This window comes from Centrocercus urophasianus, unplaced genomic scaffold, assembly GCF_019232065.1.
Source record: "Centrocercus urophasianus isolate 14NV4802_14NV808 unplaced genomic scaffold, USGS_Curo_1.0 seq_803, whole genome shotgun sequence".
Classification (NCBI taxonomy): domain Eukaryota; kingdom Metazoa; phylum Chordata; class Aves; order Galliformes; family Phasianidae; genus Centrocercus; species Centrocercus urophasianus.
Window position 1 is genome coordinate 42,614 of NW_024885426.1, and position 12,969 is coordinate 55,582.

The 12,969-nt window shown below is 53.8% G+C and overlaps 1 protein-coding gene across 1 annotated transcript in view; it reads right to left on the reverse strand.

The window, feature by feature from the left end:
* LZTR1 (leucine zipper like transcription regulator 1) overlaps positions 1 to 12,762 on the reverse strand; it is a 19,084-nt gene extending 6,322 nt beyond the window's left edge. The window contains exons 1-15 of the mRNA XM_042838468.1: positions 12,587 to 12,762; positions 12,439 to 12,501; positions 12,178 to 12,234; positions 11,645 to 11,724; positions 11,202 to 11,310; positions 10,949 to 11,032; positions 10,224 to 10,281; positions 9,975 to 10,114; positions 9,619 to 9,820; positions 5,538 to 5,648; positions 5,226 to 5,318; positions 4,280 to 4,375; positions 3,456 to 3,639; positions 1,971 to 2,140; positions 97 to 253 (exon numbers count right to left, since the gene is read on the reverse strand). Coding sequence (XP_042694402.1) covers positions 97 to 253; positions 1,971 to 2,140; positions 3,456 to 3,639; positions 4,280 to 4,375; positions 5,226 to 5,318; positions 5,538 to 5,648; positions 9,619 to 9,820; positions 9,975 to 10,114; positions 10,224 to 10,281; positions 10,949 to 11,032; positions 11,202 to 11,310; positions 11,645 to 11,724; positions 12,178 to 12,234; positions 12,439 to 12,501; positions 12,587 to 12,762 — 1,780 coding nt within the window. The remainder of the gene's footprint in view (positions 1 to 96; positions 254 to 1,970; positions 2,141 to 3,455; positions 3,640 to 4,279; positions 4,376 to 5,225; positions 5,319 to 5,537; positions 5,649 to 9,618; positions 9,821 to 9,974; positions 10,115 to 10,223; positions 10,282 to 10,948; positions 11,033 to 11,201; positions 11,311 to 11,644; positions 11,725 to 12,177; positions 12,235 to 12,438; positions 12,502 to 12,586) is intronic.
* Between the last annotated feature and the right edge of the window lie 207 nt (positions 12,763 to 12,969).

A 12,969-nucleotide genomic window follows, 5' to 3' on the forward strand; every position in this document is an offset into this window, starting at 1 on the left:
CAAAGCCCTGCAGCCAAAGCCCTGCAGCCAAAGCCCTGCAGCCAAAGCCCTGCAGCCAAAGCCCTGCAGCTGATCTCAGTGAGGCACAACAGCTACCGATGTCGAGCGGCTGGTCGGAGTGCGTCCGAACCGGGGGCTGCTGCTTCCTCCGGACAATCTCCACTATGAGGGACGACGAAAGATGCTCAAACTCCTTCATCATTATGACCTGATTAAAATGTGATTCTTTCACCACGAAGTTCAGGCAGTGCTCCTTTGAACAAAAGAGGAATAATAACAATAGTTACTGTTTCTTGCATGAAGCCATCCTGCAGCACATCGGTGTCACACTGGTGACAGCCAGCCTTCTCTGAGCCTCTGCCCGTGGATCCCAGCACTGGAACTGCCAGAGCTTTTCCTTACAAAGCCACTTCACCTCCCACCTGAACAGGAGACACAGGACAGTTCCAAATATTAAGAAAAACCAGACTAAGAAATAATGAGGAAAAGATAAACTGATTCCACCCAGCTGCTCTGATGATTTCTGAAATAGGAACCTCAGGAGATGAAGCAAACTGAGACCAGTTGCTCATAATATATGATTAGAACCCGATATTTAATCAGAAGGGTGAAGAGATCTTAGCTCTTCACTACTACCCAGTAATGCTACAAGAAGCTCGAAGGATTTCTTCGAGGAACTGGTGGAGATTTTGCCTGATCTTTTCTGACAAGGTTGCAAACAGCCTGAAGGAGATCTTGCAGGCTCTCGTAAGCCAAATTTAGAAAAATCAACACAGTAGGAAGGTAACAAATGGACCAGACCTAATGCTCAACAGTGAAAGGAACAACAAAAAAAGCAGCCCATTTGGCAGCGCAAACCAGGGCTTTCCCTCAGGATATTTAAATAAGCAAAAAATGCAATCTATAGCAGCTCACCATAAGGTGAGTACAAAAATCAGGCCAAGGAATAATTACTGATTTCCATTTCCTGCCACAGTGAGTTCAGCTGCCACCTACAGGGATCTGCCCAGACCCAGCGGAAACAACGCTTAAATAACGCCTGGGATGCCAGGAAGAGCAGCCTTGTGCGCAGGGCACGGAGCCACCAGGAGCCACCAGGAGCCACCGGGCGCTGAGAACCAGGCTGCCAACCCGGGAGGATGGGTGTGCAAGAGCCCTGCAGCCTGCTGACCTGCTGCTGCTGGCACTGCATCCACCAGCGCCGGGATGCTGCGCACCGAGGGCTGTGCCAGCATGTGTGTAACTGCTGCTGACTGCTGCTGTGCTCCTGGACGCCTCTCCTTCGCCCACATGCAGAGCACGGTGCCCAAGGAAATGCCTCTGCACACTGGTTTGCATTGCCCCACTCTGGCTGTAAGCATCAGCCCTGTGGGCCATGTTCTGCACAGCTGTTCCATCAGCACCGTCTGCCCTTGCACCAATTGCTGGGCTTGCTGGAGAGCTGCTTCTCTGCAGCTGGAAGCAGAATCGGCTCTGGCCACTCCTGGTGGGAGCAGTGCAGCACGAGAACGGTCTGAAGCCGTGGGTATCAGCTCTGCACCTCGAGTGCAAGTGCCTCACAGTCCCACCACACAGAGCTGCCAACGCTCATCTTCAGATCAAAGGTCTAAGAGCCGAGTTTAATTTTCCATCACATCAGGTGAAAGAATCCATGCACAGGCTCAGCATTAAACCCTGCAACCAGAAAATGCGCTGCTGCCACCTCACTGCAGTGAGAGTCAACTGGGGAAGAGCAAAGTCACTCTGCCCTTTATATCCTCCAGGACAGACATGCAAAGATATCACTCACTGAAAAAGCCTCCATAATATTCATGAGCTCCTGCAGCACAACCCACAGCAACACACAGCCAGGCAGCCATAATTACAGGGGAGAACCGAATTTGCAAAGCTGACAGCTTTTGCAAAACATTAATTACACCAAAATTTTCTTTAATTTCTTATCAGTTACTTTGTATGCAAAATGTGATTACCTTTAGCTGATCCAGCTGAAGCTTGTTAGCATTTTCACACACAATGAGCACATTCTGCAGATCCACAGATGCTTCAATGTACTGAAGGCAGAGCTGTTCCAGGCGAGAGAGCTTGAAGTTTAAGGCCAGTTTGTACACATCCATAATGAGCAACACATCCTGCACATGGCCTGAAATCACGAGAGAGAAAAGCCCCTCCATGGCACCAGAGTTCACCGAACAAAAGGAGAAACTTTCTCAAAGCATTTCTTCTGACTCAACCCCAGCATTCAGAGCAGCACAGCGGGCAGCAATTGGAAGAGCACCTCTATGACAAGTTCCTCTGCTGCTCAGATTAAACCAAGAATGGGTACTGAAAAAAAGAAATGGATGATCTCTCAAAACAGGTGTGAAAGAGCCACCCCGAATGAGTTTTTGGGCAAAGGTTTTGTGACAGTTTTTCAAGCACAGACAGACAATTGTGGGGCACACAGACCAGAGGTCGGCCTGGAAGCCTGGGCTACGCAGTGCAGAGGGGCTGTGGGGCTCAGGGTGACCACTGCAATGGGGCCACCGAGACGCTGCCTCCAGGAATAACCCTGCAGCCTTTGCTTTCCTCACAGGGGATCTCTGACCATCTGCTGTAACTACTTTTTGACAGAGAAAAGCCTTCTTGCATGTTATTTGGCTTCCCAGTGTCTAATAAGGAAAATCCCCCTTGATAGGCGTGCCAGGTGCCATTAGCTGAGCACAGAGGATCCCCAGGGCAATGCCCTCTGAGCCCAGAGCAGCCAGGAATACACAAAGTCAGGGTGGGAGCACAGGAGGATCCCAGCAGACCCGAAATGCTGCAGAGAGGGAAGCACTGGGGAGACCTGGGAGGCCAGGGAGGAGGGCAACCCTCTGCAACAAAGGGAGAAGCTGGGTGTGATAATCCTCCTTTGGTCTGTCCTGCATTAAACACACTGAGGATTAGGGCAACAGCTGAGAGCTGGGTCTGGCAACATCAGCAGAAGCCAGTGAGGAGGTTCCCTCATCCTCATAATTAGACTTTGCAGGGAAAGCTTTGGAACAACTGCTTACGAAGTCACATTTTACTGAGGATGATCTTTTCTAGAATAGAAAGATCTGAGTCTGAATCTGAAGCCAAGATTCCAGTGTGAGAGCTGATGCACCTTCACTTAAACTCCTGCGCTGTGCAGCCTCAGCTCCTTTCCTCCTCCAGCTGGAGTTCTAATGGCTTTCCCACAGCCAACCCCACAGCCCAACAGCCCTCAGCACTGCACCAGGGCCAGGAGTCAGATCTGGAGCTGAGAGACGTCTGGCAATTACCTCCCAGCCCCCAACTGCTCAGTAACTCAGGGATCCTCAATGAAAGCACCTAATGACTTCTCGAGGCAAGCCCTCACGGCGGCACTCTGAAGAGATGATGGCATGGCTCTGCAATGGGCCAAACAGCAGAAAATCCTCTGCTGTCAGCACTCAGCGCTCGTCCTGCTGCCCTACCTTTGCGAGGGTATTTTATTTTATCCGTGTACAGAAACTGCATGAGCACCTCGAAGGGCTGAGCCTCAGCCTCTCGGATGGGCACTTCCAGCAGCGGCTGCAGGCGGCACAGCTTCACATTCCCACCAGTGCCGTCCTTCTGACACCCCGCGTGCCCCTCATCTTCAATATCTTGCTTTGATTTCTGGTGAGACAGAAAAACCACTCCAGCATGGCACCGAGGCTGCATTCGCACACACACATCCCTACTGAACCAAAGGGCCTTCCATCACCCCACAGTTATCAAGACCCTGCTGTCTTCAAGATTATGTGCTGCCACGTGCAGAAGGACAACAGCCAGTTTTTGGTGAGGAGCTGTGAGCAGAGCTGACAGTCGATGCTCCGTGCTCCAGAAAAATCGTGCAATACTGAGGTAAAAGGCAGCCAGCATCAAACCCTGAATCCTGCCTTCCCTCTAATCTGTCTCAGCTCGCTGGCCATCCCCAACAGCACACAGCATTTGTCCTCTGCAGAGTGAGGAGGGTGTGCTCCAGAGATTAGAACTGAGCCAGGAGAGCCCCAGGAACCACAGCCAAATCCAGCTCACCCATCAGCTTTGGCTCCCCCACGTTCTGCCCCGGCCTGCCCTGATGCCCACCCAGCAGTCCCTGTTAATACTAATTATCCTCTTTATTTTACAGGCCCAGGAGCATCTTAGCATCAGATACTGCTTTGCCCCTGCATCTGTCTCACCACGTACTGTTTGCTTCCCAACAACCTGAGCTCCCAGTCAGGGCACACTGAGCTCAATCACCTCCCCACGCCGACCCCTCCACAGCTCTCACCTGTTTCAGCCTCTCCCTCGCCTGCATGATTTTCTTTTTCAGCCACTTGCAGCGGGCTGTCACAATTGCCGTGTGCCCTCGGACCCGTTCCTCCTTCTGCCAAAGGAAGGGGCAGAACAGCCATCAGACATTAATTCCCAGACAGCACAGAGGTGGCAGATGGCAGCAGCAGCAGCAACCCGGGCTGTTCTCCAGATCACCAAACATTCACTGCAAGTTCGAATGAAAGGCAGCCCTGCATCTGCGCCTCGCATCCAGGTGAAATTCAACACCAGTTTTCCCCACGGGCCGAGCAATGGCAAACACCATGTGGGGAAGCCTTTGTGAGGTCGCTGAGCAGAAGCTGCTGCACAGGTCCTGCTTTGGGCCGTGCGTCTCAGCGCTGCATCTGATTTCACTCTGAATGGTAGTTCTCAGAATAACACTCTGCTTGTTTGCTGCTGCCCCTCATGATTTATTTATTCTGTTCTGGTTCATAATCTGTTCTGCTCTTGAAAGCATCATCTGATCTCTGTGAAGTCCTTAGCAACATTTTTAGCAAAACAAAAATTTCTCAGTTGAAATTTCTCAGGTTTTCCATTGAAAACATTATTTTTATCTCTCTGTGCTGCTTTTCCTCACTCTATGTCAGTAATCAAGAAGTGGCTCTGGAGGTGATATGGGGATCTGCAGAGCACTGAGCTGCTCCTCCAGGAACCATTTGGGACCTCAGGGCTCAGTGGTTCGAATCACCTTCACACTGCACACTCACAGAGCTCCTTCTCCTTTTATAAAGCTATCAGATTAGTGCAGCTTAGGGAACCAGGGCGCCCGCAGCAGTGATGCTGCTGCTCAGGTACATTCCCTGGGCACAGTTTGCTTTTTGCACGTGCTGTACAGGCAGTCACAGCCCTGTTGGGACCCTCTGCCCATCAAATCCAATACAGCTCTCACTAAAACCACTCACCTCTCCCAGAACAAACTCCAAATCACTGAACTGCCTGTTTTCCCACAGCCTTCCATAATCTTCGTGCAGAGTGCATTTTGGGTAACAGGAAAACTGCAAGAAAGATAAAATCCCACATCAGACATTTCCGTTCACTTCGGTCACCCACACCCAGAAGCATTTCTCCCGTCTGCCCAGCCAGCAGCTCTCAGCTTCTGTTCCATCAGCATTTGACACCCGAGTCTGAAACACAGAGGAACACAGAGCAGGCAGGAGCCTCTGAGCAGAGCTGGGCTGGAGGCAGGCACAGAATGGAGCAGGAGTGGAGCTCACCTGGAATCTGTACATCTCCCCGCTGCGGATGTTGTTGTCCACCGTGCCACCAAAGATGTACATGGCATCCGAGATGACGGCTGCAGCGTGGAAGAGCCGCCCGCTGGGCAACTGGGGGAAGAAACGGACAAAGGGGAGCGAATAAATGCAACCAGCTCCTCTCTGCTTTGGGAAAAGTCGCCTGCAGGAGATGAACGGTCAGAAGCATAAAGCATTTTGTGCACCCCAAGTGACGCCTGCAGAATTCCAGGGTCGTTTCCTTGGGCACAGCCGCCCTCTGCACCTCATCCAGCCCTGTGAGCACGCAGGGCTCAGCACAGCCCACACCAACCAAAACCTGCAGCCCCAGCGTGGTGCCACAAAGCAAACACGGCCCTGCGGGAGCTGCTGGGTCAGGCTGCGCTCCTGTGCAGACCCACTTCTGTGGCACAGCCCACATTTCACCCAATGGCAAAGGCCTCCCAGAGCAGCACACCTCCATGCAGCACACGGCCTTCATGCAGTGACAGTGACTTTCTCCTGGTTCCACCGGGCTGCTGCTCTGGGCTGTGCACTGCAATGGGCTCAACCATCTCCCTGCTTTTTTTTATTAGTTTAAGAATGTGAGACTTCAGCTTCGTTCTTAATTCAAACGCTTCCCTCACCCTGAAGGATTTGCAGTTCAGAAAACAGCTTTCTCATTTAGAAAACAGTTTTGTTTGTCTTCCAACCGTAGCGTTTTCACAATCATTGCCAGAAAGGAAACATGAATCACTGGAATACGAAATTGAGTCACACTGTGCTTTGCCACCATGGCCCATCCACCTCCTGCACTCAGTAAGGATCCCTACAGCAATGGAGTTTCATCGGCAATGGTTGGTAGCAGAGCCCTGTGGCAGCACCCTGCCATTTACTGATCGACTTCAGCAACCAACACGAGTCTTTCTGAACAGCCATCCTGCATCTTGGAACTTTGTATGAAGAGAAACGTAAATATTGAAGGATAACCCAGAAAAAGAAACAAAACAGGAAGGCCGTGCACAGTTCATCCAAACATTCTGCAGCTGAAGGCTTCAGGAATCGGAGCAGAACTTGGCCAGCACGGAGCTCCCACTGCAACCACAGCTCACAGAGCTCTGCAGCCCCACAGCTCCACTGCAGCTCTGCACAGCAATGCAGCAAGGAGACACTCAGAGCCAAAAACAGAATAAAAGCAGAAAGGTTTGTAGAGTGCAGGAGTGTAAACAGCTGCAGAGAGGCTGCACAGCCAGGCTCTGTGCTCCCCAGCCCACCAATGCCAGATGCCAGAAAGTCCCACTCTGTCTTGAATTCTTTGCTGAGAGCCCAGGCCCACAAACCAGCTGTCAGAACGTGCAAGCCAAGCACAGTTTGTATGGAGCAGCTATGCAATGATGTGTGTCCTGCTAGGCCAGCAGTCCTGGGGACTCTGCAGAGGGAAAAGGTGACCAAGAATTTACCAAGCTGAAATGGAGCCACAAAAGCTGCCAGCTGTGTGCAGCACCAGCACAGCAGCACGGGGTGCTGCAGCTCCACGCTCCCCAATGGCAGACGCAGACACAGCCCTCTGCTCCCCACCTGTGCACAGCAGTGAGGCCGAGGGCTGGGCTGCAGCTGGAACTGCACAGGGCTGACCGGAAGGATGGAACCTGAGCTCCTTTTCTGGGTGAGATTTTTTACACGTGTTTGAAACCAGCCCAGTCTCACCCACACAGCAGCACACACAGCCCTGTTTTGGGAAAGGAAGCCCAGGAAACAGCCATCCTCGCTCTCACAGCACAAACGGGACCGCAAGAAGCCCCAGACTGAGACGCACTGCCCCCAGATGGACACAGCACCTCCAGAGCCCATTCTTATCCCCCAATTATCGTCATCTCCTTACTTCATTAGCAGTGCTGACAGAAAGAATTCCCTCCTCAGCCCTGACAGCTCTGCTCACAGCACACCGACCTGCTTCATCTGCTGAAGTGCTTTCCCTGTTTTAGGCTAACGAGATTTGCAAGCTCAAGATGGAATCTTCACTTTCAACAGCAGAACCCATCAGCCAGCCCTCCTTCCTCCTTCCTCCCCACGCTGCTGCCATGGCTCACACCACATTTCAGCACTCACTCCTCTGCATTTCTTGCACCCAAACCCATCTCAGCACCCACTGCAGACGGCACAAACTGAGATCTCACCCTGTGCTGCTCCTCGGGGCTCTGATCTGACTCACAAAGCTGTGCCTTAGTTTTGCTCCTCTGTGCTGCAGCCCAGCAATCATTCAAATAGATGAGATCCGAGCCCTGAGCACCAACTTGGGGCTGATTCCACCCACATCAACATTGATTTAATTAAACCTGTGCAAACCCCCACGTAAACTCATTGGTTTCAGTGTTAGCCTCACTAGGAATACACTCAGCTCTACTCAAAGTCCTCAGCAAATCAAGGTGAATCACTGCAAAAGCAGCAGTCACCAAATGAACAGTTCTCACCCAGGGGTTGGGAGCAGCTCCCAATGCAGCTCAGAGCTCACACAGAGCCACAGCTTCAAGGCTCCCCGGGCTGCAGTTTAGGCAAGAAGGCTCTCAGACTGGAAGCACAACATCAACTACAGGACCAGCAGGGAGTCACTGCCAGCAGTGCTGCAGCATGAGATGCAGAGCACCTACAGGAGGTGGCCCATGGGAGCTGATCTAAGGAACATAGGGGCAACGTATTTATGTCACCAAATGATGCTGTGCCATGTCAGCTCACACAGCCAAAAATACCACCAGCACTTCCAGGCTCTTTCCATTACAGGGAGCTTTTCTCAGCTACCCACAGTGACTAAAGCTTGTAACTCACTGTTTCCAAGGGTAACCTTAAGGGCAGCCGTTAAGCAGAACCACATTCCCTGCTCCTAGATGTGTTACTCTGCATATATGCTGAAAGACCATTTGCCTGGGCCCACCTCAACGAGAAATCCAAATCACTGAGGATTTAATTAAGACTGCAGGCAATCAGGAGATATCAGGGGAAAGCTGCGACTTCCTGTTTTCTTTCAAGGCCATTGACAAAAGTTTTGAACAATGCAAAGCAAATGAATGCTCCCCAAAGGACCGAAGCAGAGCAACCCCTCCTCACTGAGATCCCATTTCCTGCCTTATCAAACCTTACATCTGCTTCATGTGAGTCATGGCAGCGCTGCACAGATGCAGCACCTCAGAGCAACACAGACACAAATGCCCCCGGCCCATCACTCACACGAGCCTGAACTTCTCTTTTTTGGGGAGAATTCCATAATAAACGTCACTGAGAAATGATATGAGCGCATTTGACAGAGAGGAACCGAGGTGTGGCACAACCCAAACCACAGCCATTGCCCTTTCTGTAACCTTTTTCTTTAATAAATCTCACGTTCTCCGAGACGCCTCTCTGGTTTGCTGAGCACAAACTTGGGAAGCTCACAGCTGTGATGAGCTGGAATTTGAAAAGCTGTTTTCTACAAGGATGCAACTCTGAGCACGGCGCTTCCTTTCCAACCACAAAACCACCTGTGAGAGCTGAACTGCATCTCCTCCAGCAGAACGGGGCACCCAGCAGCTCCAAGAGCCACACCTGCAGGCCGTGAGCTCTGGTCAGGGCCTCACTGCTGGAATTTGGGGTTCTGCTCCATAGTAACACCTCCTGTGCCTGAAGACACCCCAGTGTGTGTAACCACCCTGCGCAGGGAGGCTGTGGCACGGTGTGACGAGTTGATGCATCCGCAGAGCACATCACAGCCACCACCCCCAGCACCGTGCCCCAAAGCACAGCCAGAGCAGGGCACCAACGTGCTGAGCTCTCTGCTTGCTTATTCACAAAAGAAAAGAAGAAAAAGTTTGGAGCTTTCAGTGTCAGAAGCTCTCGCTGCTCTTGGCTTCACAAGGCCAATGAGGTGCTGAGCTCAGAGCCATTCTCAGGTTCTGCAGACTCTGCCCACTGAACGCTGCAAGTTGGGTAACAATGGGCTCAAAACTCGAATTACAAATTTCTATAGAGCCTTTATGGTTAAAAACACATCGGCAGCAAAAGACGGGTCAAGAAAGATGGAGAGCAGAAGGCAGAGAGGAAAGCTGAGTTTTACCTCGCTGTCGGGGCTGGGCTGGATGACCTCCCACGTCTGCGAGTCCACATCATAGCAGTGCAGCTCGTTGGGCAGGGTGTTGTCTGCTGCTCCACCGAAGACGTAGAGGTGCCGGTCAAAGGCCACCATGGTGTGACCATAGCGGCGCTGCGGGGGGGGCGGGGAGCCCCGCAGGAGGTGCTCAGTGGGGATCCGTGTCCATCTGAGACAGCAAACAGGTGAGGGAGAGCAGCATTGCAAAGGGGGTCCCAGAGCCCACCCAGCCCCGCCGCGTTCTGCTGTAGGAGGCGAAGCAACGCGTTCCCCCTCACAACCTCAACTCAGTGACTTTGCGCTGCATCTCTGCCTGCACTCACATTTTTTCCTTGAATTCAAACTGAAAGAGATTGTTGGTGATCTTCGCCCCGCTCTGCCCCGAGAAGACAAACATCTTGTCTTTGCACACAGCCACAGGGAAATTGCAGCACGAAGGAGGGATCTCACCGCTCTGTTCAATCTGGAAGACAAGGATGCTCAACCAGAAACGTGGCGGCACAACGCCACGCACTGCAGGACCTGCAGGCAGAGCAGTGGCAGTGCTCCATCCATTTCAAATGAAATCTTACCTCTTCCCAACACGTTAGCTCTCTATCCTGGAGCCCAATTGTCCACATATCATTTAACCTGTGTTATAAGACACAAAAGTCCAATCGGAAACTGATTTTTGCCAGAGTTAATTCATGGAGTTTAAAGAACAGAGACTGTATGCTCTCAGCATGCACAGAGTCCCAGAACTGTAGGGCTGGGAGGGACCTCAGGAGATCACCAGTGCAACCCTGTCCAAAAGCAGCTCCCCTCAACATTCCTTCCTCAGAAGAAAAGAATCTCCACTGGTAGAAAAAAACAAATCCTATCAGAATCTTTCTGTCCCACGTTGGTGTTACACCACCACCTCAAACCCACTCAGCACCCTTCCAGCAACCTGCACACAACAGCTGCACACAGCAGCTGTGCCTGGAACTAAACCAGAAAATCCAGGCTTTGCTCTGTGAGAGTTTTCAGCACCATCAGAAGGCCTGCAGACCTTCGAAACGTTCATCTGCCAGATTTCAAAGATCGTTCAGCATCTTTGCAACCACGCTGAGCGCCTGGCTGCTCCTCACAGCCGTTCTGCAGCAGAACTTCCTTGGTTTTAAACACACGTCTTCGAATGTCAGCCAGCAAACTGCAGTGCTCAGCAGCAGCGATGCTCTGCAGAGATGCAGGGGGTGCTGCAGCGCCTCAGTGCTCGCCGTAGAGCTGAGATGGCAGCGCTGGGCAGGGAGCCGGCAGCCCGCACACACAAACGCACCGCGCGTTGCCGTCGTATCCCGCGAAGATCCACAGCTTCTCGCTGTACACCGTCGCGCCGTGAGCCGACCTCGCCACCGGCAGCCTGCAATGGAGGAGAACATTCCTTCACCACCCACAGCACTGCCCTAAGGAGGATCTGCACGAGGTGCAGCCAGCACCAGGAGTGCCTTCACACAGCCCCGAGCACGGAGCGGCCCTGCGAAGGGCGCGTGTCAGATGCCAGACCCTGCCTCCACCGCTGAGCTCCTTACCGTCCTTCAGTCTTCCACTCTGTCCACTGTCCGGTTGCAAACTTGTATTCAAAGAGATCGTTTTTGTTCTTCAGATTGGAATTGGAATAAATGTCCCCAGTGTAACCACCTGAGCAACAACAGCTTTGTTAGACAGCACACAGCACGAATCCTCACACTCAGTGTATTAAAGTGCAGGCCCCACAGAGAGAGGCTGCACGGCTCCTGATGACTACAAATGGGAGACTTCTCTACTCTTCCCTGCATCAGCACTACGGCAATGAGCTTCAAGATTCCACCTCTCCAAACAAAACAGCAACAGTGCTTCAAAGCTAAAGCTGGAACCACAGCCAGCCATGGAAAAGGACTGGATTTGTTACTGAATGCAATCCTTTTATTTTTAAATAAAAAAGCACCAGCACAGCTACCGTTCCAAACACAGAGAGCTGCAACCATTGCCTTACCGAACACAAACATGCTGCTCCCATAGACCACAGCCGAGTGGTGATACCGCGGTGCAGGCGGGGTCCCCGTGGTAAAAGCCCTGCAGGACATTTAGAACAGCAGCAATCAAACGTCCCTGCTGTGCTTCAGGCACTCCAAGCCGTGATGCACACCCAGCATAACTGCTGTAAGTGATCTGCTGTCACTCAGGATTTTGTGAAGCACTGCAAGAGCTGATGGAGCACAAACGCAGCAGTGCTGAAATCTGTTTGGTGGAGATTCCAAACGAGGTGCAGTGAGACAGCATGGCCTGCAATGCCCGGAATGGGGGAGCAGAGCCCAGCTTTGCTGGCCCCCAGGGCTGCAGCAGCCCGGCACACTGCCCACTCCCTGCACAGCGCCATGCACTGCTATGCTGCCCAGCTGGAGCCATGCCCCGCAGCAGTCCCACTGGGTTGCAGAAACCCACGGCAGCCCTCGGGCGGGGCGATGCGTTCCCTCCTTCCCCCTCTTTTACAGCGGGGCCGTAGAGGAGAGCAGCTCTGCCGCCCACCTGCACCACGAGCAATCCTTCACGTCGAAGCGCAGCAGGTCGTTCAGCATCGTCTTCCTGCGGGGAGGAAACAGACAGGAACTGCGGCGGCCGCAGATCTGCAGGGCCGGGAGCCCTCAGCCCCCCTGTCCCCCCCCGCCGCCCGTTCCCGGATCCCCCCCAGCCCCGGCCCTCTCCGCTCAGCTCCCCCCGCCGCCCCGGCTCCCCGTTCCCCTCGGGCCTCCCCCCCCGCTCTCGCTCCGCATCCCGCCGGGCCCTCACCCGTTGTCCCCGCCGAACACGTAGATGGCGTCCCGGTACGCAACCACGGTGTGTTTGCTGCGCCTGCGGGCGGCACACAGCGGCGCTCAGCAGCGCTCGCGGCCGCCGCCGCCCCCCCTCCCCTCCGCTCCACCGCCCCGCCGCTCACCGGGCGCCCACGAATTCGTCGCAGGGCGGGAGGCGGCGCCAGCGGTGCACCGTCTCGAAGGGCCCAAAGTTGAGAGTGAGGTACTCGACGCTGTCCGAGCAGCTGTGGTCGAAGTCCACGCTCGGAGCCACCTTCGAGCGCCCCGCGCCGCCCGCGGGGGTCCCGGCCGCCGCCATGGCGCCGCCAGCCCGGCCGGACTACGGCTCCCGGCGTGCACCGCGACCGCGGCTCCCGGACTGCGGCTCCCGGCGTGCACCGCGACCGCGGCTCCCGGACTGCGGCTCCCGGCGTGCACCGCGCGGGGTCGACCCGGCGGCAGCGGAGGGCGCCGCGGGGTCGCAAGTTCGAGGCCCCACAGCGCCTTTCTGCCCCGGACCGCGGCA